At 36.7% G+C, this 24,170-nt stretch overlaps 5 protein-coding genes and 1 long non-coding RNA gene across 9 annotated transcripts; 2 read left to right on the forward strand and 4 right to left on the reverse strand.

Annotated features, from left to right (window-relative positions):
* The first annotated feature begins 80 nt into the window (after window positions 1–80).
* Window positions 81–1,731, forward strand: LOC111498435 (probable sugar phosphate/phosphate translocator At1g12500). The gene has a single exon (XM_023149685.1). It carries the CDS (start codon window positions 287–289, stop codon window positions 1,358–1,360), a length of 1,074 nt encoding a protein of 357 aa, XP_023005453.1. The 5' UTR covers window positions 81–286; the 3' UTR covers window positions 1,361–1,731.
* A 2,014-nt stretch (window positions 1,732–3,745) lies between these two features.
* On the forward strand, window positions 3,746–6,618 carry LOC111498372 (guard cell S-type anion channel SLAC1). Its single transcript, XM_023149583.1, has 4 exons — window positions 3,746–4,520; window positions 4,589–5,050; window positions 5,167–5,510; window positions 6,096–6,618. Exons 1-4 carry the CDS (start codon window positions 3,972–3,974, stop codon window positions 6,472–6,474), a joined length of 1,734 nt encoding a protein of 577 aa, XP_023005351.1. The 5' UTR covers window positions 3,746–3,971; the 3' UTR covers window positions 6,475–6,618.
* LOC111498557 lies at window positions 5,863–6,212 on the reverse strand. The gene is made up of 2 exons (XR_002720802.1): window positions 6,121–6,212; window positions 5,863–6,008 (listed from the first exon to the last, which is right to left on the reverse strand). It is a non-coding gene; the product is annotated as an uncharacterized LOC111498557 (long non-coding RNA).
* Window positions 6,619–6,708: 90 nt separating the features above from the next.
* On the reverse strand, window positions 6,709–11,881 carry LOC111498391 (protein TPX2-like). 4 transcript variants are annotated; one of them, XM_023149617.1, is made up of 17 exons: window positions 11,518–11,881; window positions 11,006–11,149; window positions 10,813–10,902; window positions 10,450–10,594; window positions 10,049–10,154; window positions 9,281–9,331; window positions 8,828–8,925; window positions 8,659–8,734; window positions 8,511–8,573; window positions 8,279–8,394; window positions 8,101–8,179; window positions 7,960–8,025; window positions 7,803–7,862; window positions 7,631–7,708; window positions 7,470–7,514; window positions 7,189–7,292; window positions 6,709–7,105 (listed from the first exon to the last, which is right to left on the reverse strand). In XM_023149617.1, the coding sequence occupies exons 1-17, from the start codon at window positions 11,684–11,686 to the stop codon at window positions 7,087–7,089; spliced, it is 1,509 nt and encodes a 502-aa protein (XP_023005385.1). In that variant the 5' UTR covers window positions 11,687–11,881; the 3' UTR covers window positions 6,709–7,086. The 4 variants fall into 4 exon arrangements, 3 of the variants coding, with proteins under 3 accessions (XP_023005385.1, XP_023005384.1, XP_023005386.1); XM_023149616.1 differs by having other exon boundaries at window positions 10,813–10,914; XM_023149618.1 differs by lacking the exon at window positions 6,709–7,105 and having other exon boundaries at window positions 7,190–7,292; window positions 7,470–7,477; window positions 10,813–10,914.
* Window positions 11,882–13,856: 1,975 nt separating this feature from the next.
* Window positions 13,857–17,602, reverse strand: LOC111498333 (probable LRR receptor-like serine/threonine-protein kinase At1g12460). Its single transcript, XM_023149519.1, has 3 exons — window positions 17,229–17,602; window positions 15,639–16,959; window positions 13,857–15,536 (listed from the first exon to the last, which is right to left on the reverse strand). The coding sequence occupies exons 2-3, from the start codon at window positions 16,802–16,804 to the stop codon at window positions 14,051–14,053; spliced, it is 2,652 nt and encodes an 883-aa protein (XP_023005287.1). The 5' UTR covers window positions 16,805–16,959; window positions 17,229–17,602; the 3' UTR covers window positions 13,857–14,050.
* Window positions 17,603–19,566: 1,964 nt separating this feature from the next.
* LOC111498460 (transmembrane protein 64-like) lies at window positions 19,567–23,293 on the reverse strand. Its single transcript, XM_023149721.1, has 4 exons — window positions 22,711–23,293; window positions 21,077–21,313; window positions 20,767–20,984; window positions 19,567–20,073 (listed from the first exon to the last, which is right to left on the reverse strand). The coding sequence occupies exons 1-4, from the start codon at window positions 22,969–22,971 to the stop codon at window positions 19,893–19,895; spliced, it is 897 nt and encodes a 298-aa protein (XP_023005489.1). The 5' UTR covers window positions 22,972–23,293; the 3' UTR covers window positions 19,567–19,892.
* Window positions 23,294–24,170: the final 877 nt, after the last annotated feature.

The raw sequence follows: 24,170 nt of genomic DNA on the forward strand, positions 1-24,170 counted from the left end.
ATAACTAAAGTAAAGAACTCTTCAATTATATACCGACACTCTAAATCTGTCATCTCTTAATCCAACGGCTGATATCTATCTTCCTCCTAAATCTGAATCTCCACCGTCCGATCATATCACCCTCCAAAATCCACGTTCCCTTTCGTTATCAATCGTCTTCCTCGACTCTCCTTCTTCTTCTTCATCTTCCAGATCCGATCTCGCTCTTTCTTTCTCTCTCTAAAAACCTGCATACTCTCTGGAGAGAGAAATTTGTAGCTCCTTCTCTCTCTCTTCCTCTTTGGCCATGGTGGAGGCTCAGACATGGACCACTCGCCGAATGAGCAACCCTCGCCTCGATGCCTCCGCCGCCGCGGACCAGGCTATCGATATTCCAATGACGCCGCCCAGTGACGCCCGCAACAGTGCGGCTGGTTTTCCGATCGGATCCTACCTGTCGCCGAACGTCTTGACGGTGGTAACTATACTCTCATGGTACTTCTCCAACATTGGCGTTCTTCTTCTCAACAAATATCTTCTAAGCTTTTATGGCTACCGGTACCCTATCTTCCTCACGATGCTTCATATGCTTGCCTGTGCGGCTTATAGCTATATATCGATTAATTTTCTTGAGATTGTTCCGTTGCAGCACATTCTTTCTCGTAAACAGTTTTTTAAAATCTTTGCTCTCAGCGCCATTTTCTCCTTCTCTGTTGTTTGTGGGAATACGTCTCTTCGTTACCTTCCGGTTTCGTTTAACCAAGCCATTGGTGCTACGACACCGTTTTTCACTGCCATTTTTGCCTTTTTGATTACTTGTAAGAAGGAGTCTGCTGAGGTTTATCTTGCGCTCTTGCCTGTGGTGTTTGGGATTGTTTTGGCTAGTAATAGTGAGCCATTGTTTCATTTCTTTGGGTTTTTGGTGTGTGTTGGCTCTACGGCTGGACGGGCGTTGAAATCTGTGGTTCAGGGGATTTTGTTGACCTCAGAGGCCGAGAAACTTCACTCTATGAATTTGTTGTTGTACATGGCTCCGATGGCTGCTATGATTTTGCTGCCTTTTAGCCTTTATATTGAAGGGAATGTAGCTGCCATTACTGTCGAGAAAGCTCGAGGGAATTCGTTTATTGTATTCTTGTTGCTTGGCAATGCTACGGTGGCTTATTTAGTGAATTTGACCAATTTCTTGGTGACCAAGCACACCAGTGCGCTCACATTGCAGGTGCTTGGGAATGCAAAGGCCGCAGTGGCGGCTGTTGTCTCTGTTTTGATCTTCAGAAACCCAGTTACGGTGATGGGCATGGCAGGATTTGCTGTGACTATCATGGGTGTGGTGCTTTACAGTGAGGCGAAGAAGAGGTCCAAAGTGACAACCCATTGAAGATAAGATAAGATCTCGATTAACTTTATGTGGATCGATCTCTATGGAAATAAGGGTGCGTCCATTTTCTTTGATTTATTGCTTTTTTGGCTAAATCTTTCAAAGTGGAGAATGGAATGTATATGATTTAGGAAGAAAAGGAAAAGCTTATTGATCTCTTCCTTTCTTCTTTGAGTTCTTCTCGATTGGAGTGGTCATCATTGGGAGTGAATTTCCTCTCCTTTTGGCCTTGCTGTATCTTTGTGTACTTTTGCTGCATCCTGGGTTTCCCAGATGATTCAAATATATAATGTTCAATTTGATTTCGTGGGGAGGGAAATAATTTCTTCTCCCTACCTCCATTTTGTTGAAAAAAATCTCTTGAAGGGTTACCTGAAAGGTCTCTAATTATTGTCACTTAGTTAAACTTGTGTAGTTTCAGAAAGGCTCAGTCAAAGAATGCCAAGTAAAGGCAAAAATAGCACACACCAAATGACATATTGTCAATAATAATTACTTTGTTGCCATTATTTCAAATGACCATCTGTTTTCTGGTTGTCTACTTTATTGTCACATGCTGTGATTCTTCACCTTTCTATTTATTTCCTTGTTTCAGGGGAAGTGACTCCTTGTAAGTGTACCTTTTTCAACCAAATTTTGTTGCGTTTATACTTAATAGATGGTTTGGACAATTAAATTCTTGAGAAATTTCCAATGGGATGCTTTGGTTCTTGGGATTTTTCTGTAGCGTAGTGATATTATTGTACTAATACTCCTGTTTACTCTGGTTGAACCCTTATGGCTGTTATGATCAGTTGGTTCCTACAAATGCATTCAGAGTATGGATAGATTTCAAGTATCGCTCAGTTCTTATTTCTTTATTGCTTCAAAAAGGGTTTTGTACATAATCTGATTACTTTGTCTCTTAGAACACATAGCAACATCTTATATTATGGTTATTAGGGACATGCTGATTTTTCATCCACACCATGACAGAGAGAAACTACAAAAGTATTTCGAATTTGTATATTATGGTTATTGGGGACATGCTGATTTTTCAATCCAACACCATAACGGTCTACTCAATGTCGTTGTTACACTAAAGCAAAGCTTATTATTATCCATCTTGAAGTCGTATATTGCAAGTATACTTCTCTGTATAGAAAAATCATGAACTTGGATTAATCTTTGGACTGAATGATTGATTTGGATAATGTGAATGATGTATTGGACTGAATTATTTGGATTCTGCATGGTTGCTTGAGATATGGAGATCTCTTTCATTCTCATCTTCTGTCATCATTTGTTGTATGCTATGGGTGAAAATGATTCAATGCCTAACCCCTACCTTCAACCTTAAACAAACCAAATCCACTGTGACCTAACCTTGTTGCTTTGTTCTTGGATTACTTCTGAAATTCAAATCTTCTATGTTCTTGGATTACTTCTTATCTTAACCTTTAAATTTAAATTAAACTAAAATTAATGAGTGAGATTTATGGTATTATTGATAAAATAAAATAAAAAGTGTAAACATTATGATGATGCATTAAAAAACAAATTAAACATTACGTAACCTCTTTTATAATTATAATGATCTGATTTCCACTTTCAACTTATAATATTATATTCGTAAGAAAATTATGTACTTATAAATTTAGAATAATAGAAAGAGACTTTTCACCTTTTGTAAGGGAATGACATTCTTTAAAAATTTTATTCTAGGAAAAATTAACTTTTGGTCGGAAATTTTGATTTAGGTTGCATTTTGGATCGATATATTTTTCAAATTTAATAAAATTTGCATTCGGTAGCATATTCTTAGTCTCTCTATTTTCGTTTTACTAATTATTAAGATAAGTCGAGGTTAGTATCCGTTAAAGAAAAAAAGAAATTAAATTATTTGGGCCCAAAAGTCCGAGTCTAAAGTTAACAAGGCCCAAGTCTTACCGTTGGGCCCGAAATCTATTAAAGTACTTGCACACGTGCCCGTGAAAAACTATATAAATATGGAAGCTCTCTTTCATTTAAAAAGTTCAAAAGTTAAAAGGGATGATAAGACTCGTGATCTATTGACTTCGAAAATAAAAAATCTCTTTGAATATTTGAATATCTCACCACGATAATTGACTCTTTAATGAGTTAATGATCGATCTCGAGAATAAACAAATTTACATTCGCAAACAAGTCAAATTAACGTTCGAGAACAAGTTGCAAAACCCTCGAGCTAACTTTAGTACATTTGAGAACGAGTGGAAAGCTCTCAAGACAAATGAACGTTTAACGATGAGTTGCAAAACCTTCCGGATAATTATGAATCTGAGTGAGATGAGTAATTCAGCACTGATTATTTTTTAAATAATCCCGACCCATCCCGCGTACTTCCTTTACAAATTATGGCCACAAACTTACCTAAGAAACTATAATTAATGGCTTCACCACTTTTCCCACGAGATATCCATCCTAAAGGCCTCACTAAAGTATTGGTCTCAATTTGATTTAACACATCAATCCTCACTTTTTCCAAGTTCTTGTGAACAATAAGAACAACCTCATCAATACCCAAAAACAAATATAATCAACAAAACAATCTTCCCCATTCCCAAATTTCTCTAAAAAAAAACCAGAAAAAATGGACAAAAAACAAACCCCTCCTCCCATTTTTCATGCAAACCCTCGTCTCGTCGACATACGTGAAGTTCCTTCAGAGGGCGAGGAGGAGGAGGAAGGAGAAGAAGAACACGCTCCGCCAAAAATGGCATCGGCGTTGCCCGATGCCATTGAGAAGCGGATGAAGAAACACAACAATCGGCTATGGCCACCGCAACCTCCGACGCAACAACGGAGTTTCGGACGACAAATGTCGTTGGAGACGGGTTTGAATAGGGAATCTAAAGGGAAGGGCATTGAGAGAATGGCTCTCCCAAGGAGTGGGAGAAGCTTTGGAGGGTTTGATTCTACCATTGGTGAAGGGAAGAAAGGAGATTTTAGTATCTTTAGAACAAAGTCAGGTCTGAGTAAGCAGAATTCTGTAATGACATCAAGAAAAGATGATAGAAATGAAATGGAATTTCAAAGAACTCATGAAAGATCTGAAGGAATGGATGAATCTGTGGATAAAAGTGTTCCTGTTGGAAGATATTTTGCTGCTCTTAGAGGCCCTGAGCTTGATCAAGTCAAGGTATAATAAGCTTCTCTCAATAACTATATTCAACTAAGATCATCTTCAAATAATCTCTTTGATTTCAGGACTCTGAGGACATTCTTCTCCCGAAAGATGAGAAATGGCCATTCCTTCTTCGGTTCCCGATCGGATGCTTTGGTATCTGCCTTGGCCTCAGCAGCCAGGCCGTGCTATGGCGGGCGCTGGCGACCAGCCCCGCCACTGAGTTCCTTCACGTCTCCCTGTTCATCAACCTCGCCATTTGGCTCCTTGCCATGGCTGCTCTTTTCGCTGTTTCAACGACCTACATTCTCAAATGCATCTTTTACTTTGAAGCTGTTAAGAGAGAATACTTCCATCCTGTGCGTGTAAACTTCTTCTTCGCTCCTTGGGTTGTCTGCATGTTCCTTGTCATTGGCGCCCCGCCAGGGTGGACGTCGGAGCCGCTCCATCCGGCTCTCTGGTTTGTGTTCATGGGACCTTACTTCTTGCTCGAGCTCAAGATTTACGGGCAGTGGCTATCCGGGGGGAAGCGCCGTCTGTGTAAGGTGTTTGCCTTAAATTACCTAAACCAAAACTCAAAAGTTTAAGTTTGTGTACTATGCATATCTAATCTAATCTAATCTAATCGGTTTAAGTTCACAATCTTTTGTTCATATTTCAGGTGGCGAACCCGTCAACACACCTGTCGGTGGTCGGGAACTTCGTCGGGTCGATACTGGTGGCGAAATGTGGGTGGTTGGAGGCAGCAAAGTTCTTATGGTCAGTGGGGTTCGCACACTATCTTGTAGTGTTTGTGACATTGTATCAGAGGCTGCCGACGAGTGAGGCGCTGCCGAAGGAGCTGCACCCTGTTTACTCCATGTTCATTGCAGCGCCCTCCGCCGCCAGCATCGCTTGGCAGACCATTTATCGAGACTTTGATGGCTTGTCAAGAACTTGCTTCTTCATTGCTTTGTTTCTCTATATTTCTCTTGTTGTAAGGATCAACTTCTTCACTGGATTCAGGTTCCACTCTCTTCTCTTCTTTTCTTCTTTGATGGCTTGTCGCCAAAAGGTCTCCGTCTCCCACCCCGTTTTAGCTAACGAGGAAAAACTCCTCCCCTCTCCCTCCCTCATTTTATTAGCTTAAATGGAGTTTCTTTCACCGTGTTCGAGGCGAGACTCCAGTCCCATAGGTTAAATAGATATTCTAATCTTTTGAGTTTTCTCAATTCTTTCTTGATCTATTTTATCCTTAATGGTTGCACATATTCCTAACTAAATACAAAATTTTCAATTAAAATTTTGAAACTTAATTTTATAAGTTATTGTCATGATCATTTTATAAGTTTAGTTCGCTAGGAAACCGAGGGCATTCATAGAACCTACTTTTAGAATTTCATATGTATATTATATAAAATAAGCATCCATAGAGAATCCAGAGAATGTACTTTTTGTAGTTTTCCCCCATGTGAACAGCCACTGTCCATCAAACCCAAGAGACTGCCTTGGATCACACCATCACTGAATGAAAAACAAAATAGACATCAGAATTTGCATTACAACAGATCAGTACAATTATTATACCTGAAAACATGTGAACTTTTACAGGTTTTCAGTGGCTTGGTGGTCTTACACATTTTCAATGACAACTGCTTCAGTGGCGACCATAAAGTATGCAGAGCATGTCCCTACAATTGTAAGTAAAGGACTGGCAATTGCCCTTTCTTTCATGTCCTCTACCATGGTGTCCCTTCTCTTTGTCTCTACTCTCCTCCATGCTTTTGTTTGGAAGACACTGTTCCCCAATGACCTGGCCATTGCTATCACAAAGAGGAGACTTATAAAGGACAGGAGACCCTTCAAAAAGGCCTATGACCTAAAACGCTGGACAAAGCAAGCTCTTACCAAGCACAAGGATTTTGATGCACAGAATGAACAGCTTGAGGCTCCTTATACAAATGTCTCAACCAGTCAGAAGAGTTCATAAATCCACATTAATTTCCCAGAAAAGTTGTATAACATTCAGAGTACCAGTATTGTAACATTCAGACTTCGATTCATTGCAGTGTTCATAATATAGAAGACATGAGTTCCTATAATGAAAACCTCCTCAGGATCATGAGTTTCTACACTTGCTCTTGAATGAATGAACTACCAGTAATGTAATGTTTAAAAATTCCAAGAGTCTAAAGTCTAGTAAATTTTCAATGAGGGATGCAACTGTGAAGATGAAGCTGTGTATGTATATTCTTTTTGAGTAGCGAACAATACAATTACGTAGGGGGTACACAAAGAAGCTGAAGGGGGGCAGTGATGGCTGTACATATCCGCCGAACTTGCATGTTTATTTGGATTAGGATACAAGTTGGGGGAACATAAAGACCTGGTTAGATAAATCATAAATCTCGAAGCCACCTGTTTGACAACCTTTCCTGTACTATATGGACAGACTTTAAATGATTTCTATGAAGAAAAAATAGCTCGAGAACCTTTCCTGTACTGTTGTTCTCAACTATCATGTAATGATTACTACTTCAAGGCTGATACCAAAATCAGATGCCCCAGCAGAAAGAAATCATTCTTTCAGAACACTACATACTTAGCGAACTCCCAGATTCCTGTATGGATAAAAAAATTGTCTTAGATAATTTAAGTGGTAAGATGATTAGCAAAACTATCACAACTGATGCATACGGCATACCTCATGGTCAACGGGCTGTTGCAGGAATCAGATATGCATCCACTATTTCCCAAATAAATCTGGTTTCCCGCAAATGGAGGCGTTTCTTTCACCAATGGAGTTATCTACAACGGAATACTAATGTTTAAGACAATATAAAAACTTCATTTCTACCAGTGAAGCCATATACTGAACCTTATTGAACCCAGAAAAGAAACCTTATATTACAGTATAAAATCGAATCTGTAGGATATTGAAATGAAATTGTACAAGAGAGAAAAAAAAAAAAGTACAGCATTTACCTTATATTCTGGTTGAAATAACACCGAGTTATTTTCCTTCGAGCTCTTATTCCAAAAAGATCAAGAATAAAAAAAAATTAATGTTTAGAAAATTTTGATTTTTCTCAGTAATTGCAAGTAAATATGCTGATAATTTTGAAGTTATGAAAATGAATTAATACCTTCAAAGGCATGGATAGATGGGACGGAACTTTAGCCAAGGGTCCATTTTTTGAATAGAGTTGAGATGTTAGGGAAAGCTAATATAAGAAGATTAAAACAATCACATTAATCATAGAACTAATGATATAGAAATATTAAAGAAGAAAAAAAACGAACTTAACCCAGAGCTACCTTGTTGAAAAGTTCTGTTGGTGGTTGTAGAATTCTCTTCTCACTATGGAATTTAAATTCCTGAATGCAGTAAGTATGTCAGCTTAGAGACCTTAAGGAATAAGAAAGGAAAGAATGTACATTAATGAAATATTGGGGGGGTGGGGAAGGATTTTACCATTGGTATTGTGGTTTCTTGCTTGCTATTTCTAAAAACACCTATTTCACCTTTACTTGAAAACATCTGCACCAAACATGCCATAAATAAGTCTAATTGCACAACATTATTATACAAAGTACCAATTAAGTAACTATCTACCTTCCTATTAAGAGGACATGCCTTGAAATTCTGCATGACATGATACTCATCATTCTTTTTATCATCAATGGCATTTGATCTGTAGACAGATAAATGTCAATTATTAGTATTCTGACAAAAGAACGTCAGTATTTGCACTTTAATGGGAGCAAAACAAGATTCTTTTCCATTTGCATACCTTCTAGACTCCATATTTCTGGTTACTGTAATGTCAGAATAATCATGATGAAAGGCTGAGGATGAAACAGCAGAAGTATTTTGCATGGCCCTCTCCAACGTCCTCAAATGAAATTCCTTAAGAGGCAGGGAAACAAACACAAAAGACAATATGAGGAATAGTATAAAGCTTTTCTTTAAAAACACTGGTTATAATGAATCCTCGTTGGACAAGATAGGGAAATGTCTCTAACTTGGAACTCAGGCAATTTGGGAGTGCTTTTCTTTGGGAGCGGAAGTGATGGAGCCTCTAATATCTGCGATATGAAAAAGAATGCATTGCCAATCAGCAAAAAGGACACGACAATCCACGACCAATTGTTATTGGATAGAAGTACCAACTTTTCTGTTTAGCGGACGGGCTCTAAACCTTCGAGTAGTTGTGACCTCATTATCTTCTTCCATCCTACTTTTTAATCTGACATCAAAGCAAAAAGTAGCTGTAACCCCATGAAGGATGGGACCAAGATTTTTCTTACTACAGTAAATTAAAGTAGTATAAATTTCAAACCTTATTCTATGTGCCCTATGTGCTGTTTCAAGGTCAGGCTGCCTAGGAATTGTAATCTTCAGCTTGCCATTCGTAGTAGATTTATCAGCAACTCCATCCTGCCAATACATCAATATATTTATATTCTTGCATATAATTCACTAAGATTTCTTGTCCACGTAATGATTAGAATCCAGACTCAAGTTAAAATACCTCAAAATGACTTTAAAATAATGCAGGGAAAGAAAAAAAAACAAAGAGCAAACTTCTAAGATTGGAAAATCCCAGCATATATGTCCATATAAGACTGAAGAACACATGCATTAGAATGGCCAACCTACAGAACTTACAGTACAAGATAGACACCAAAATTTGGAGATACGCACTGGAATTTCTTGCAAATTTGAAATCTATGCTACATTAGTATGGTTAACCACGTAATGATCAACAAAAATAAAAAGAACAAACACACACCTTTTTAGGAAGCTTATGGACCAAACTAGTCTGCTGCTTTATTTCATTCACCTGTAATGCAAGGTTAAAATTAGAACTCATACCAAGTTAAGTGCATAGCAGATTCGTTCAAAAGACTCCATAATCAGCTAAGTACTCAACTGCACACTAAGGCACAAAGAGAACATGCAAAGTCCCTATAAAAAAAGAAGAGAGAAATAATAGAACATGCAAAGAGAACATGGACAAATATCTGCTAAAATCCCTATAAAAAAGAAGAGAGAAATAATAGATATATTATTGTTCATCAACAAATTATAAATTAAAGTGAAAAAAGGAAGAGTAGGAAAGAAAGACATTGAAGAAAAGCACTTGTGCACAAAAAACGTGGAAAACCCCATAATGATATCACTAAGACACACGATTTGCTCATTTGAGTGAAATTATCTCCATCGACTCCCGACAACACCCAAAGGTGCACAACGCCTAGAGCCAAACATGCCTTTTAAAACAGTGATTCAACAATATCAAGTAAAAACATTGATGATAACCAAAAAAGAAAAAGAAAGAAAGAAAGAAAGAAAGAAAAAGGGGTAGAGATGTAACATTTTCCAATGGACTTGAATATCAGAAAAATAATAAGAATGATGATTCAGAAACTGCACCATAAAAAAGACCTATAATTTATGGCGATTTAGAAATTATTAATAAGCTTTAGAGGAAGTTATCAGGACAAACTGACATAATCACAGATCATAGAGACAGGGATATATTGTACAACATATGTACCTTGCGTGAGTGACCTTCATCCAGCTTTTGCTTCTTGATAGCTTGACTTTCGGTCCCAGAACTACAGACACTTGTCTCATTGTTTTTAACAAGTACTCTCTGCAACCTAAAATATACAGGATATTAAATCATTATTTGAAGAATTGATTGAACAGAATCATTACCGGCCTCCATATAAGCAAATAGGCCTTTTACGAAAATTAGCCTCACTGGCTAAACTAAGAGGGCATTGTGATAATTATGCACGCTAGAAGAATCCCAAAGAAGTTGATGTATTTTTCATGATAGTTTGTGCAACAAAAAGGTTTGTGAAATTTTACAAACGACAATATCAAATAAAAAGCAATTTTGGCTTATATACAAACAAGAAAACAAAATGAAGCAGCATCACTAGCACTCACTTGATATCAGTATATTGAGTTTGTCTCGCTAAGTGGCTCACTGTTGGTTTCATCAGAGTGGTGCCCCTGGGTCTAGATGGCTTGACACAAGATGGGGCTTTCACTTTGGGTATGTTCAAGGATGGACGATTGTATGATTTAGATCCTGGAAAACAGAATTAAAGAGAAATAACACATTATAAAAGAAAAATGGTTGTGAATTCAAATACCCATTTCATCCCATTCATTACTATTTGAGAAGTGATCAATTTTGACAGAAGCAAAATGCAGTTTATCAAATCCTTTAGTAACTCAATGTCAAAGAAGAATAAACTCTCCATCTTTTAACATCACCAGTTACTTCTTCAGAGACGGACTGACCACCTGATGTAAATTGAAGTTGTTGATTGTGAATTTTTTGTACGTTTCCATCCCGTGAGTTGGTGAAGAATCCTCTAGTTGCATCTTGGCAATCTACAAGATAATCTTGTAATTTGTCAATATCAGCCCCCGACCAGAACAGTGTATCAAAGCAGAGATGGATAGAAGTCAGAAGATTCTTCAACCAGAAATGTACCTCCATCATTTTCACGTACTGAACCAATTTCCTGGTTGACATCATTATGCGAATCAATTGTGCTGTCCCGGCCTTCAGATTTTTTCGAAGCATTTTCAATGGCGAAAAGACACTCTTCCCTCAAGAACAGTTTGGCTACAAACGCTGACAGAAAGAAAAGAAAATGAAAATTCAAAGGAACAAAATGAGCACAACGAAAGCGCCACACATTATTGCAAGAAAATCAAAAGTACCAGTTCCCTTGGCACACTCCCCGTGCCATACATTTCAAGAAAATCCCAAATTCCAGTCCCCTTCACACACTCCTCACTCGACGAAAAATCAAAGAAATAAACCCACGGCATAAACAACGAAAGCGGATCATCTTTAAGATTAGTACAACCAAGCAAAACAGAAATTTCAATAGCGTATTGATTCGTAAAATCCCTCTAAAAACGATCATCAAAGTCCCCAAAACCAATGAAGAAACAAAAAAAAAAAAAAAAAACACACAAAACCTCGAGATTACTCACGAGAAGGAGGGTAGCTTTCAGCAGACTGGAACCAAAGCTCAGCTTCACAAGCCTCAACAAAACTCTCCTCGCGAGTGAAATCAAAATACCTAGCCGCATCAAACTCATACTCAATATCGACTTCATAAGCATCAAAAACAACCGGCTCAACCTCCATTTCCTCATCCATTTCCTTCCTTCTTCAGAGTTCAGTTTCACCAACACTGTGAATGGAATGGCGATCGCCCTCTTGGTCGAAAAAGAAGGAGCAGCAATGGTTATTGTCGGAAAACTCGCCGAAAAAGCCCTAAGTCCAGAAATCGAAGAAGCGATTTGCAGCAGACTGAAGAAGACGGGGAGCGTGGTTTTGTCCGTTGCCTTGTTCACTGTAGCAAAATGTGTGAACTCGAATCAAATCAAATATTTATTAACCCCCAAAAAAAAAAAAAAAAAAATTAAAAATATAACTTTTAAATCTCTTTTTTGAAAAATAACGGAAGGATGTTATTTTAGGTTTAAAATTCAACTTTTTCTAATATTTTAGATTTTTAAAAAATAAGTTTAATTAACAAACCTAGTTTTAAACCCGTTGATACATAAATAAGCATAATCCATTAATTATTGATATCTAATTTGATTTATCGGAGCTAAAACGATAGGTAAGAAGTGTAGATCAGTCCGCAAGATGGAGATTCAAATCTTCATAACTTCACGTTTATTGTACTAAAAAAATTATGTGAGAGCTTCCCGTCATAAAATAAATTAAAGCGGAAGCATTTAAAAACATAAAATTAATGGAGTCGTCCCATAATTGTTTCTCTCAACCCTACACGTCACTCTCGTAGTACAATCTTGCTTGACCTAAAAATTATTTTGAAAAAAAATGAGTATTAATAATATAAGTAAGGCGCTCCTCTATGACGTTGCAACAGGTCGTAAACTACAAGGATCTTAAGACACTCTTCCCTGACAGCAAACCTATCTCGGGTTTACTTTTTCTAGCCGAGTTAGGTTGACGGGTAGGATTTTCTTTATAAGGATGAATTTTTTAAATATTTAGAAATAATACTCCTATTATTTACCTCAAAACTATGTTAATATGTTGGTGGGAGTTGGATTAAAAAAAAAAAAGAATTAAAAAATAATTCATAAAAATAAAAAACATAAAATTATTATTCCGATTACACCCCTGAACGATATGGAAAATGGCGGAAATTGAAATGTCGTGAAGGGCAAAAGGGTAATTTGGAATAGGTTTTGCTTGAAAATGAGGGAACAGAAACGTGGGGGTTCGAGCTTTTCTTCTGTTTTCGGGCGGCGATATTCTTCTGTGTGGAAGACTGAAAATTTCGTCTGCTCTATTAGTTTACCCCTGAGAATTGGAATAATTTACAAGAATGCCACCAACGGTTTTAGCCGTTTTAATAAGGGAGCAGGTTTATAGTGGGGCCCGCAAGGAAATTCAAATGGATTTCGTTGCCCAAGGGTAGTTTCGGTAATGCAATGGTTTTTTTTTTTTTTTTTTTTTTCAGTCTCTTTTATGCATGTGACACGTTAATTTTGAATAATGATTTTTGAAAATTTAATATAAAGAAATTAAAACTCTTTATTGTATTTATTATTATTATTACAACACCTTGTTTTGTTTTTTTATATGCTATGGTTTTTGTATTTATTTGAAAATAATTCAACTTTTTGCCAACAAAGTCCCTTTATTTTCTTTCAAACTTACAGCTTGTCATTCTATATTTGTGAAATTATTTATTTTTTTAAAATGTGTTTATGATATATTATGATAATTTTCTTAATGGGTTCAAATTTATTGTTATGCTTGCCTATGTATTCTTATTTAATTTTATAATTTTTAAGATAATTTTTATAATTATAAAATATTAATTAAAAATTTGATAATGCTTATAATAAGTCAAAATTGAGGTTAATCTAAATTTAGGGAAATTTATGAACATTTAAATTCATTTAAACTTAATCTAACTCAAATAAATTAATCCTTTTCATTCATTTAAATTGGCTTCTTCAAATTTCTGAAAATTGAATAAATCCACACCGTTGAATTTTTACCAATTTTAATTGTGCGGTTGAGATTGATAGGGCCCAGAATCACATAAATAACTTCAAACATTAAATGAATGAAAAAATTAAATTTGAAACATTAAATGTATATATTTAATTAATTAAAAATGGAACTTCAAACTCGTTATTTCCTTCCCTATTTAAACAACAAATATCTTTGCTTTGTAAAAAGTATTTTAAGGTTATACCCTTAATATTTGTATTATATTTTTATCGGACATTATAAAAATATCTAGACCATGAATATACGAAAATGTAAATGGGAGGAGTTGTGAAAGATGATCCATCTGAGTACAATAAATAAAGAATCTTATTGTTCGAAAATTACAAACAAATCACGAACGAACGACCCGACCCGATCGAATGAAGAAAGAATACAAAAGAATCCACAGAAAATTGAAAAAACTTCAGCTGTCCTCTCTGCTAAAATCCTGACTGCTACCATCATTTCTTAGATCTATTCCTATGATCCTAATCCGTTTCTTACCGACTCGAGAACTTGAACAACCTCGGCCATGCTCGGTCTCTTTGAAGGGATCTCAGATGTACAGATCAATCCCAACTTCATCACTTCAATGAGCTCGCTTTCAGCAATCCCGCGTAAGTTCCGATCGAAACAGTCAGAAGCCGAACCACTTTCCAACAACTCCCTTACATATTCACACAAAATCACTACCTGGTTTGCTCTTGGACTCTCAACTGGCTTCCTCCCTGTTACCAACTCCAGTAGAATCACTCCGAAACTATAGACATCGCATTTTTCGCTAACTCTCAAACTTTGTGCCAACTCCGGTGCGACGTAGCCTACAGCGGTATGGTATTTGGTTAAGATGTAATTGTCCATAACAGGAAGCAACTTCTCCAGCCCGTAATCCGATAACTTGGCTTCGTAGTTTTCGTCTAACAGAATGTTAGTTGATTTTATGTTGAGGTGAAGAATTGGAGGCTTACAATCATGGTGAAGATAAGCAAGAGCTCTAGCTGTTCCAAGTGCAATTTGATATCTCCTAGACCAATGTAACTCTGTATTGCCAATGCCTGTGCTGGTGCCTGGATAACTCATACCGTGTAAATTGTCGTAAAGATTGCCATTTACGACGAATTCTGATAGAATCAACTGCATTGACGAAGACCAATAGTATCCCTGAAAAGCGACTAAGTTAGGGTGTTTAATGTTTCCCAAACGTCCAATTTCTGTCTCGAACTCGTCTTGGGTTCTGATCCTCCCAAGAGTCTCCAGCTTCTTTACAGCAATGGAGATTCCGACATCAAAACTTGTCTTGTAGACAGTGCCGATAGAGCCACCCCCTATAAGACATTCCTTGTCGAGCAGCGCTTTGGTGCCAGCCTCCCAGTCTTCATACTTCGATGGCAAGGATTTGCTGAAAAGAACCAGCTTCCCAATTATGATACCTGAATCGGTTGAACCGAGTGGTGTGCTCTCAATGATTTCCGTGCTCCTCGCCTTCCTTGTCCGAGCCATTAGGTTCAAAATCGAGATCACGCAAACCCCGGCCAGGATCACAACTGCTGCTACAATTGCAATGATTGCAGATAGACTAAGAACTTTAGGCTTCTTCGATATGGAAGTCGTGCCAGTGGCGTTATTAGCAGAGCAAGGATCCAAGGGAGCACCACAAAGAAAAGGATTGTTTAAGAATGCAGATGGCCCGAAACCTTGGATCGTCTTGGCGGGAGGTATAATGCCTGAAAGGTTATTGGACGAGACATTGAAATGGTGCAGCAATGTGAGATTTTCAAGAGTAGGAGGTATCGAACCAGACAGTAGATTTCGAGATAGATCCAGAAACTGTAGTTTTGAGAGGCTCCCAAGCGTCGACGGAATGAGTCCGTTCAGATGGTTATCATGAAGATCAAGAATTTCAAGGTATGTCATGTTATAAACAGATTGAGGAATTCCCCCTTCCAATTCATTACCAGAAATATCCCTGCAGCAAAAGAAACGACATTCAAGGTACAAGTCGAGTCGAATTTACACATGGGATGAACTGAAAATAATGTCGTTTAAGGTTTTTTTTCATAGAACTTACAGCTCAAGAAGAAACCTGCAACTGGTTATATCAGCAGGTATCTCACCAACAAGTTTGAGACCGTGCAAATTCAAAACCTGAAGCAGCTCGATGTTCCCGAAAATGGCTGGAACTGTCCCGGTGATCGAGTTATAACCCAACCGAACCACCAAAAGCTTGTTCAAATCTGCAAGTTCAGCAGGGATCCTCCCAACCAGCTTGTTAGATTCCAAATCCAAGATTTTAAGGCTCCTACACTTTGTAATGCTCAATGGGATCTCCCCATCTAATTCATTCCATGAAACATCAAGAACTTCCAGATTATCACTACAACCCACAACCTCTGCAATTCCCCCACTAAACCTGTTATATGAGACATTAAAATAAGTGATGTTTTTGAATCCGAGAACCTCGATCGGTGGCGACCCAGTGAACGAATTGCTACTAAGATCCACAAGTTTCAAGCTCTGGCAAGCAGAGAACTGCCTTTGAACACTCCCAGTAAGTGAATTGCTTCTCACAGAAACATATTCTAATCTTTGAATGTTACAAAGTTGCAAAGGAATACTCCCACTTAGATCATTGTTTGAGAAATCAAAGCCTTCAAGGTTCAAACAGTTCATAATTGTTGAAGGAATCATACCTGAAAATCTGTTATGAGAAAACGACACAAATCTAGTTTTGAGACAACTCTTGAACACAGCTGAAGGAATCTTCCCTGTAAAGCCATTTCTAGACAAATCTAGAAACCGAATGTTTGGCAAATCGCCAATGAACTCCGGGACCGAACCTGACAAAGCATTCGAGCTCAAGTTCAGCTTCCAAAGAGTAACAATGTTGCCATATTCAATTGGAATATTGCCAGTAAATCTATTTCCATACAATGCCAAAGTCCTCAAGAACTTCAATCCGGACAAGGCAGGCGATAAAGTTCCAGCCAAGCTGGTGTTCCATAGCACAATCTTCTCCACAAAACCATCGGAATTACACAACACGCCGCTGAAGTTCAGGCAATGATCCTCGCCGGCGACCCAAGTTTTCAAGAAATCAAACGGATCCTCTGTAACAGCACCTTTGAATTGAAGTAAAATGTCCTTCTCAGTGATGGCGGAACAAAATCCGATGAGAAATGTAATCAAGAACAGAAGAGCATGAGAAGAAAAACAAAGCCGTGGAACCCTTCTCATGCTCAAGGAGATTTAGAACAATTTCTGGGCCAATCTATCTATCCATATGGCATTTTAGGAATCCGATTTAGATCGATTTACGATCTGGGTTTTGAAGATAATAAAAAACATCCCCAACATTTCTCCTAAAACCCGTACAGAAATTGCATAAAACCCTGAAGAGATAAACAAAAACACTCAGAAACCGCATAAACAGATCAAGAACAAGAAATGCAAGAAGTACCCAGAGTTCGAATCTACTTTAATCAGATTCTGATCCTACTACACTGCCAGATTCCATCAGAAAATTGTTGAAATGAAGATCCAGAAACAGAGAGAACAAGAAGAACAAAAGGGAACAGTAAAATGAAAGAAAACTTGATTTCACAGCCTTGGAATCAAAGAAAGAGACTAAAAAATCAATGAATGAAGTGAATGGAAGAACCTGTAAAGAAGAGAATTGAAGAAGGGTTGGTTGAGCACCCAATCGGAGTGGCTGAAGCACGTGCAGGAGAGAGCAATGGCGAAAACTCTCTGTCTCTCTGTCTCTCTCTCTCTCTTGTTCTTTGTTTTAGTTGAGATTAGATTGAAATGGGGAATTAAGAAATGAAACCCAGAGTGTGAATGTAGGGCCTTGGCTTTAGAAGGCAACATTTATTCCTTCTCACCAACCAAACCACCAAAACCAGGGTCGCCATTAACGCGGCTGAGAAGGAAAATGAAGGAAAAATCAATGGAAGCAAATGATTTGTCTGTACTCTCTCGATCGCTAGAGAGAGAGAGGAAAAGGGGAAAAGGGAAAAGGGAATTATATGCCATTTCGCTTACAAATTAGAATCAGTTTTTGGGAGACGAACCCAAATTTGGTTGCCTTCTTTATTGTGTACCCTTAATGAACTTCAGTGGACCGAGTCCAACCCCATTAGACCTTTCACACTTTTTTTTTTTTTTTTTTTTTTTTTTTTCTTTTTTTAACGTGACAAAATTCTTAAATTTGGTTAGAAAACTAAAAAACTTACATTTAAAATTCTTATGAATATTAAAAATATTTAATAAATATTTAATATTAGTAATATGTTTATGAAATTTTAGTTAGTAATGTATCCTATATAGTGAATAAGTAGAATTTTTTTAAATAATAAAAAAAATCGAACAAAATCAATAAGTTAAGTTGAATTATAAACTTTATTCGGGTGGCTTAAATCACAAAATACTGAATATTTTTTTACATATATAATATTTTTGAACCATGATGGGACACATAAGTATTTTAATTTGGCACATTGACCACTTCAAATATATATTTATGTATTAAATGGTTTTAAATTTGAAAAAAAAAAACTTTATATTCTATTATTAAAATAAAAATCTAAAAAGGGTCGAAATATGTCAACCCAGCGTGAAATAACCATAATAATAACAACAATAATAATATTATAAATTTATAATAGGTAGTTCTTTTGTCACATTGATTGACCGTTTTATGAAATAAATTATTTTGTAATTATAATAACTTTTAGGTTAAATTATGAAATGATTATAATTTTATTTAATGTCTTTCCTTAAAAAAAAATCTAATAATTTATTTTAATATAATAAAACTTACAAATTTAGGTTAATTTAAATGATATGCGAGAAGGGATAGTGTCCCAGAATCAGAGGGGTGTCCCATTGGGCGCGTGTCGTTCAGAGGCGCGTTGTTCAGGCAACCTTTTTTTTTTTTTTTTGCTTTTTAATGCTTTTTTTTAATATGTATTTATTTATTTATTTATTTTTGTGAAATCCAAGTCAAATAAATAAATAAATAAAGGGACAGGACAGACAATTGCTTACAACTTTGTTCTGTTCATTTGTTTTTCTTTTTTGTTTTTCTAAAGATTCATTAATGTGTACTTTGACTGGTTCACCACATTCGACAAGCCCATGGGCCTTTACCTTTGGGCTTTGGCCCATTATGGACAAGCCCATGGGCCTTTGACATTTGGGCTTTGGCCCATTCTTGTTATTATTAACTTAATTAGATATGTTTTTGAATTTTCAATTTATGGTTAATATGTCTGCTAAACTTTTAAAATATGTAAGCATAAAATTGAGAATTAAACATATAAAGAACCATCTATTTATATTTTGAAATAAAATTTTAATAATTATATCAAGAACAATAAAGGAAATAAAATAATGTACAATAGAAAATGGCAGGTGCTCGATAGCAATCCGATCTACATTAACGACAAACATGGAACGATTAAAAAAATGAAATTGTAAATATGACACAAATATTAATTTATAGCTCTAAAACTTACTCCCGATAATTTCATACTTCTAATTGTAAATCTCATACTTATTACTATTATTCTCTGTCGGTTCATGTCACCCATACACAATCTATGCTAATCTTCGATGCATTAAGATTGTTACAATTGTTGTACTCTCGTGAAGAGGTTAATAGGTCGCACTTCATTGCATATACAAAACCAATACGATCATTGTTGCACCTAATCAAATAGCAATTGTATTATATAGAATCGTTCTTTACGTTACAATTAAAATTAAAAGTGTCTTCTAATTCCAACTTGTTCTAAGTTAGAATTTAGGGATGTACATCATATCGTCTGATAGTTGAAAGCTATTGGGACACTGTTCATCAATGGCCACTGTACCCATATGAGTTCTCTCCCTGAAGATAGAGAGCTACATTGAACTATGCTCAATTTGACACTAAAAGAAATTTATCTTAAAACGAACGGTCTAAGATTTAGTATTGAAAATTGTGTGACATTGAGGAACTCAGCAGCAGAAGAATGAACATATTATATACCATCATCAGCAAACAACACTAAGATTTCATATACAGACCCCCAGCATTTGCTTAAATCCAATCCAATACTTCATTACAATTGAGATTTGAAAGCAGACAAAGTGATAAACACAACATACTTGTTTCATTCCGTTTGGTGCTTTTGGTATGAGTTTTGTCGTTGATTTATGATGTTTGGTGTCGGATATTTGCACTGTTCTTTGTTTCTGTGAAACCGGACATGGATTGAAGCTATTCCATTGATGTCACCATTGCCCAGTGGGGCTCTATGTGCTTGAATAAGCTACTTCACTACTGCAATAATTGCTCATCTTCTGTCTGCAATTCCTTCAGTTTCCTTTTTGCATATACAGTGAAGTAAACTGTTGTAGCAGCCGTAACGCAGAACCCAACAACGGTAAACACAATCTGAGGGGCCGACAGGAACTGCTGAGATTGTGAAGCATCTGCCAATGTCTTGATTAAAATGCCACTGCAGTAGAAAGCTCAGCTAAATAAATTTTTGAAGTATAAATAACTGTCTCAAATATGAAATGGCATGCGAGATCCCACATTGGTCAAAGAGAAGAACGAAACATTCTTTATGAAAATGTGTAAACCTCTCCCTAGCAAACACGTTTTAAAAATCTCGAGGGAAAGCCCGAAAGGAAAAGCCCAAAAAGAACAATATGTGCTAGTATAGTAGTGGGCTTGAGCCGTTACAAATGGTATCAGAACTAGACACTGAGCGGTGTGCCAACGAGGACGCTAGGTCTCGAAGGGGGTGGATTGTGAGATCCCATATCGATTGGAGAGGAGAACGAGTACCAACGAGGACGCTGGGCCTTGAAGGAGGTGGATTGTGAGATCCCACGTTAGTTGGAGATAGGAATGAAGTATTCTTTATAAGGGCATGAAAACCTCTCCCTAGCAGACGCGTTTTAGAAGCCCAAAAAGAAAAGTCCAAATAAGACAATATCTGTTAGCGGTGGGTTTGGGCCGTTAAAGTGAACTTAACTAATGAAAAAGTTGTATTGATGTGGTTTCTTGCAGCAGTGATTCCCACATGTTTAAAAGCCAGAGACATTCTAAATGTAAATTTACAAGCAAGCATTCAAGAAGCATGGAAATCACCATGTGAAAGTATGAGTAACGTTCGAGGTAGGGTAGAGTTCGGTATACGTACGTGTATATCGTAACAAATATTTCTGGCACCATTCCGACCAGCGACCCCAAGATGTAAGGACCGAATCTGACATTGGTTGCTACAGCACAATAATTATATAAAATATAAGGAAATGGAGAAATCCGAATAAGCGCTACTGCCCGAAACTGATGAACGCAGTCTCCTTCGCCTGCTAATCTTAAAACAGAAGCTCTCTTAGGATATTTTTCTAACCATCCCTGTGAAAAGGGGAAACAAAGTTTAAGTATCAAGGGATAGAAACTATGATGAACATTAACAAATAGGATATAAAGTTAGAACAAGCACTAACTTGAATTTTATGATAGAATAAGGAGCCAATGAAATATGGAAGTGATACACCAATAGTTATTGCTGATATAATTAGCAGGAACCCAAAGCCATAACCAAAAGTCATCCCTGCCAGCCACATAGATGGTGAAGATGGTAAAAGTAATGAAGGGAACAGTGCTACCGAGGCGAAAACGAAAACTGCCAGCACCGGAGGACTAAACGTTTCAGCTTCCCAGTTTATAACCGGTATTATTTCCTGTAGAAAATGAAATACCCGTCAGGCTAAAATGAAACGTTGTACAGGTCAGTTGAATTTTTGTATAAGCTAAAACGAATGCACGTGTCTTTACGTGTATATATACAATAGAGAATGCTTGGACCGTCTTGTGTGCACCTTAACTAATATGCCTATCACTACTACATTTGGTTGACATGGAAACATGTAAGATAATAAATCGTAGTTAGGTGCCCACACAAATCAAGGCCCTTAGGATTAGTAAGGCCAACCCAAGAGGAATGCATATGTCCTTTAATGCCTTCAAATGTAAAAATCCCCAAATATCATACATGTAACAACCCAAGACCACCGTGAGAAAATAGTCTTCTTTGGGCTTTCCCTTCCGGACTTCCCCTCAAGGTTTTCAAACGCGTCTGCTAGGGAGAGATTTCCACACCCTTATAAAGAATGTTTTGTTCCCTTCTACAACCGATGTGGGATCTCACAATCCACTCCCTTGGAGCCCAGCTTCCTTGCTGGTAAACCACCCGGTGTCTAGCTCTTATACCATTTGTAACAATCCAAGCCCATCGCTATCAGATATTGTCCTCTTTAGGCTTTCCCTCAAGGTTTTAAAATGCATATGCTAGGGAGAGGTTTCCACACCCTTACAAAAAGTGTATCATTCCCCTCTCCAACCGATGTGGGATCTCACCATCCACCCCCTTGGGACCCAACGTCCTTGCTGGCAAACCACCCGGTGTTTGGCTCTGATACCATTTGTAACCGTCCAAGCCCATCGCTATCAGATATTGTCCACTTCGGACTTTCCCTTCCAGGCTTTCCCTCAAGGTTTTAAAATGCGTATACTAGGGAGAGGTTTCCACACCCTTACAAAAAATGTTTCATTCCCCTCTCCACCAATGTGGGAACTCAAAATCCACCCCCTTCGGGCCCCAGCATCCTCGTTGGCACTCGCTCCCCTCTCCAATCGATATGGGATCTTACAAGACATCACGATTTGTTTTAGAGTGAATTATGGAATTAATGCATTGCATGGTCATTGTTCTTTTAACAGAAAGATAACATAATCAGAAGAAAACACATGATTAGCTTTAGAATAAAGCCTGATAACGTATATTGCAAGAAGAATACTTGAGAAACACATTGAATGCCAATGACATTACCATACAAAGAACTTTCTTAAACAGGAATTTGATCCACATAAATGGGAACACAATTATGGACAAGTTCTAAAAAGTAAAAACCAAAACCCAGAAACAAATAAACACGACAGAACATAGACACAATCGAGCAGAGCAGCAGCAGCACTTATTGAGATGAACTGGTACGAATTAGTACATATTCATTAAGCAGAGACAAGGTCATTACTGGAAGAATTCAACAAAAAAACCCAATCAAACATAAACACTGACCTTATTCATGAAAAATGGTCCAACCCATGTGAAAAAAACAGCAGCTAATGAGACCAAGAAAATGAACACCACCACCGACCGAGCCCATAGCCACAAAGACCTTCCTAGAGAACGAGGCTGAGAATCACCCCCTTCACAATCACAAGGGCTCTGCCTCAATCCAACATAGTCGCCGTTGTCATCGTCACCTCCAATCCCCACCGTGATACTCTCCGCCACCATTTCTCCTTTTCCGCCGTTATCCGTCTCATAATATGTCATCGGGGGCAAAACCCAGAAGCTCAAGAACAGAAGTGGAAGCAAATTTGATGGGAAATTTCAGAAAACCCTAGAAAACGAATCAGAGAAAAGAAGCGTTGTTCTAATCACCCATGAGAGAGATTCAAGCAGAGAGTTGAAGAGAATCAGAGAGAAGAAGATTGATGAATAAAGGGGAAAATCCGAAACTGAAAAGCAAAGAAATTCCGTGAACAAATTTGCATTCTGTAAAGAGAAGAACAAGATCGAGGGAATTAGAAAAAATGGGAAACGGATTTGGGTTTTGTTGTAGAGCAATTGAAACTACGATTACGGCAGTGTGATCACAGATGGAGGAATTTGATTGGTTGTTCTTGTCGGATTGCTCTGTCGTTGGTCTGTCGTGGGCTTTACCGTCACGGTCGGTGAGGTGAAAGATTTATCACGCGTTATGAATTTCCGGAGTAACACTGCTTTACGTTGTCCACCGAGCTTAACCGTCAGCAACTCCAACTATTTTTTATTTTTTATTTATTTCTTCAAAATACATAGATATTTTTTTTTAAAATATAATTTAGTAATAAGATTTTTAAAACATCTATTTTCAATTTTATGTCTACCTATGAATTTAAATAATTATTTAAAAAAATCTTTCCGATATAAAATTATAATTTAAATAGTATAATTTTTTATTTTTATAGATTAAAATATAATAATGGTTCAAATTATCTAAATTTTATAAAATATATTTTTTTAATACGTTAATATTAGAATTTTGAATTTCTTCATACGGTTTTTTTTCTTAGTTTTTAATTATTTTTCTTTTAATTTTTTTTAGATGTAAAGTTTATATGGTAATTTTCATAGCACTAGTAATATATGATGTCAATTGATAATAAAATGGATAAATTATTTTTCTTTTATTAATTTATTATTCATATTTTAATAATAAAAATTATTATATTTTTTAGAACAAGTTTTAAATACAAAATATATTTTAAGCCAATCTTATGGTTCCAACCATATGTGAATTTACATTTTCTATATATTTTTTTAACATTTTTCTTTATTCTCTATTTAATAATTTAAATCATTCGTATCATTAACAAATTATATTACACACAATTAATATTATATGGTTCCGACATTAATTGAATTTTCATTATTTTTACTTACTCATAATAAATTATATTAAATGTTAGGTCTCGTGGTACATAATTAAT

This window comes from Cucurbita maxima, unplaced genomic scaffold (assembly GCF_002738345.1).
Source record: "Cucurbita maxima cultivar Rimu unplaced genomic scaffold, Cmax_1.0 Cma_Scf00025, whole genome shotgun sequence".
In the NCBI taxonomy this organism is placed as follows: Eukaryota; Viridiplantae; Streptophyta; class Magnoliopsida; order Cucurbitales; family Cucurbitaceae; genus Cucurbita; species Cucurbita maxima.

Coding starts and splice junctions, on each gene's coding strand:
- LOC111498435 (XM_023149685.1), top strand. CDS start 287: ATGGTGGAGGCTCAGACATGGACCACTCGCCGAATGAGCAACCCTCGC.
- LOC111498372 (XM_023149583.1), top strand. CDS start 3,972: ATGGACAAAAAACAAACCCCTCCTCCCATTTTTCATGCAAACCCTCGT. Junction 5,051..5,166: donor GGAAGCGCCGTCTGTGTAAG/GTGTTTGCCTTA, acceptor TTCATATTTCAG/GTGGCGAACCCGTCAACACA. Junction 5,511..6,095: donor AACTTCTTCACTGGATTCAG/GTTCCACTCTCT, acceptor GAACTTTTACAG/GTTTTCAGTGGCTTGGTGGT.
- LOC111498391 (XM_023149616.1), bottom strand. CDS start 11,686: ATGGATGAGGAAATGGAGGTTGAGCCGGTTGTTTTTGATGCTTATGAA. Junction 10,155..10,449: donor ACTCAATATACTGATATCAA/GTGAGTGCTAGT, acceptor TGTATATTTTAG/GTTGCAGAGAGTACTTGTTA. Junction 7,515..7,630: donor ATCTATCCATGCCTTTGAAG/GTATTAATTCAT, acceptor TTTTGGAATAAG/AGCTCGAAGGAAAATAACTC.
- LOC111498333 (XM_023149519.1), bottom strand. CDS start 16,804: ATGAGAAGGGTTCCACGGCTTTGTTTTTCTTCTCATGCTCTTCTGTTC. Junction 15,537..15,638: donor TGCAGGTTTCTTCTTGAGCT/GTAAGTTCTATG, acceptor CTTTTGCTGCAG/GGATATTTCTGGTAATGAAT.
- LOC111498460 (XM_023149721.1), bottom strand. CDS start 22,971: ATGACATATTATGAGACGGATAACGGCGGAAAAGGAGAAATGGTGGCG. Junction 20,985..21,076: donor TATTCTATCATAAAATTCAA/GTTAGTGCTTGT, acceptor CCCTTTTCACAG/GGATGGTTAGAAAAATATCC. Junction 20,074..20,766: donor ATATTTGTTACGATATACAC/GTACGTATACCG, acceptor TTTCTACTGCAG/TGGCATTTTAATCAAGACAT.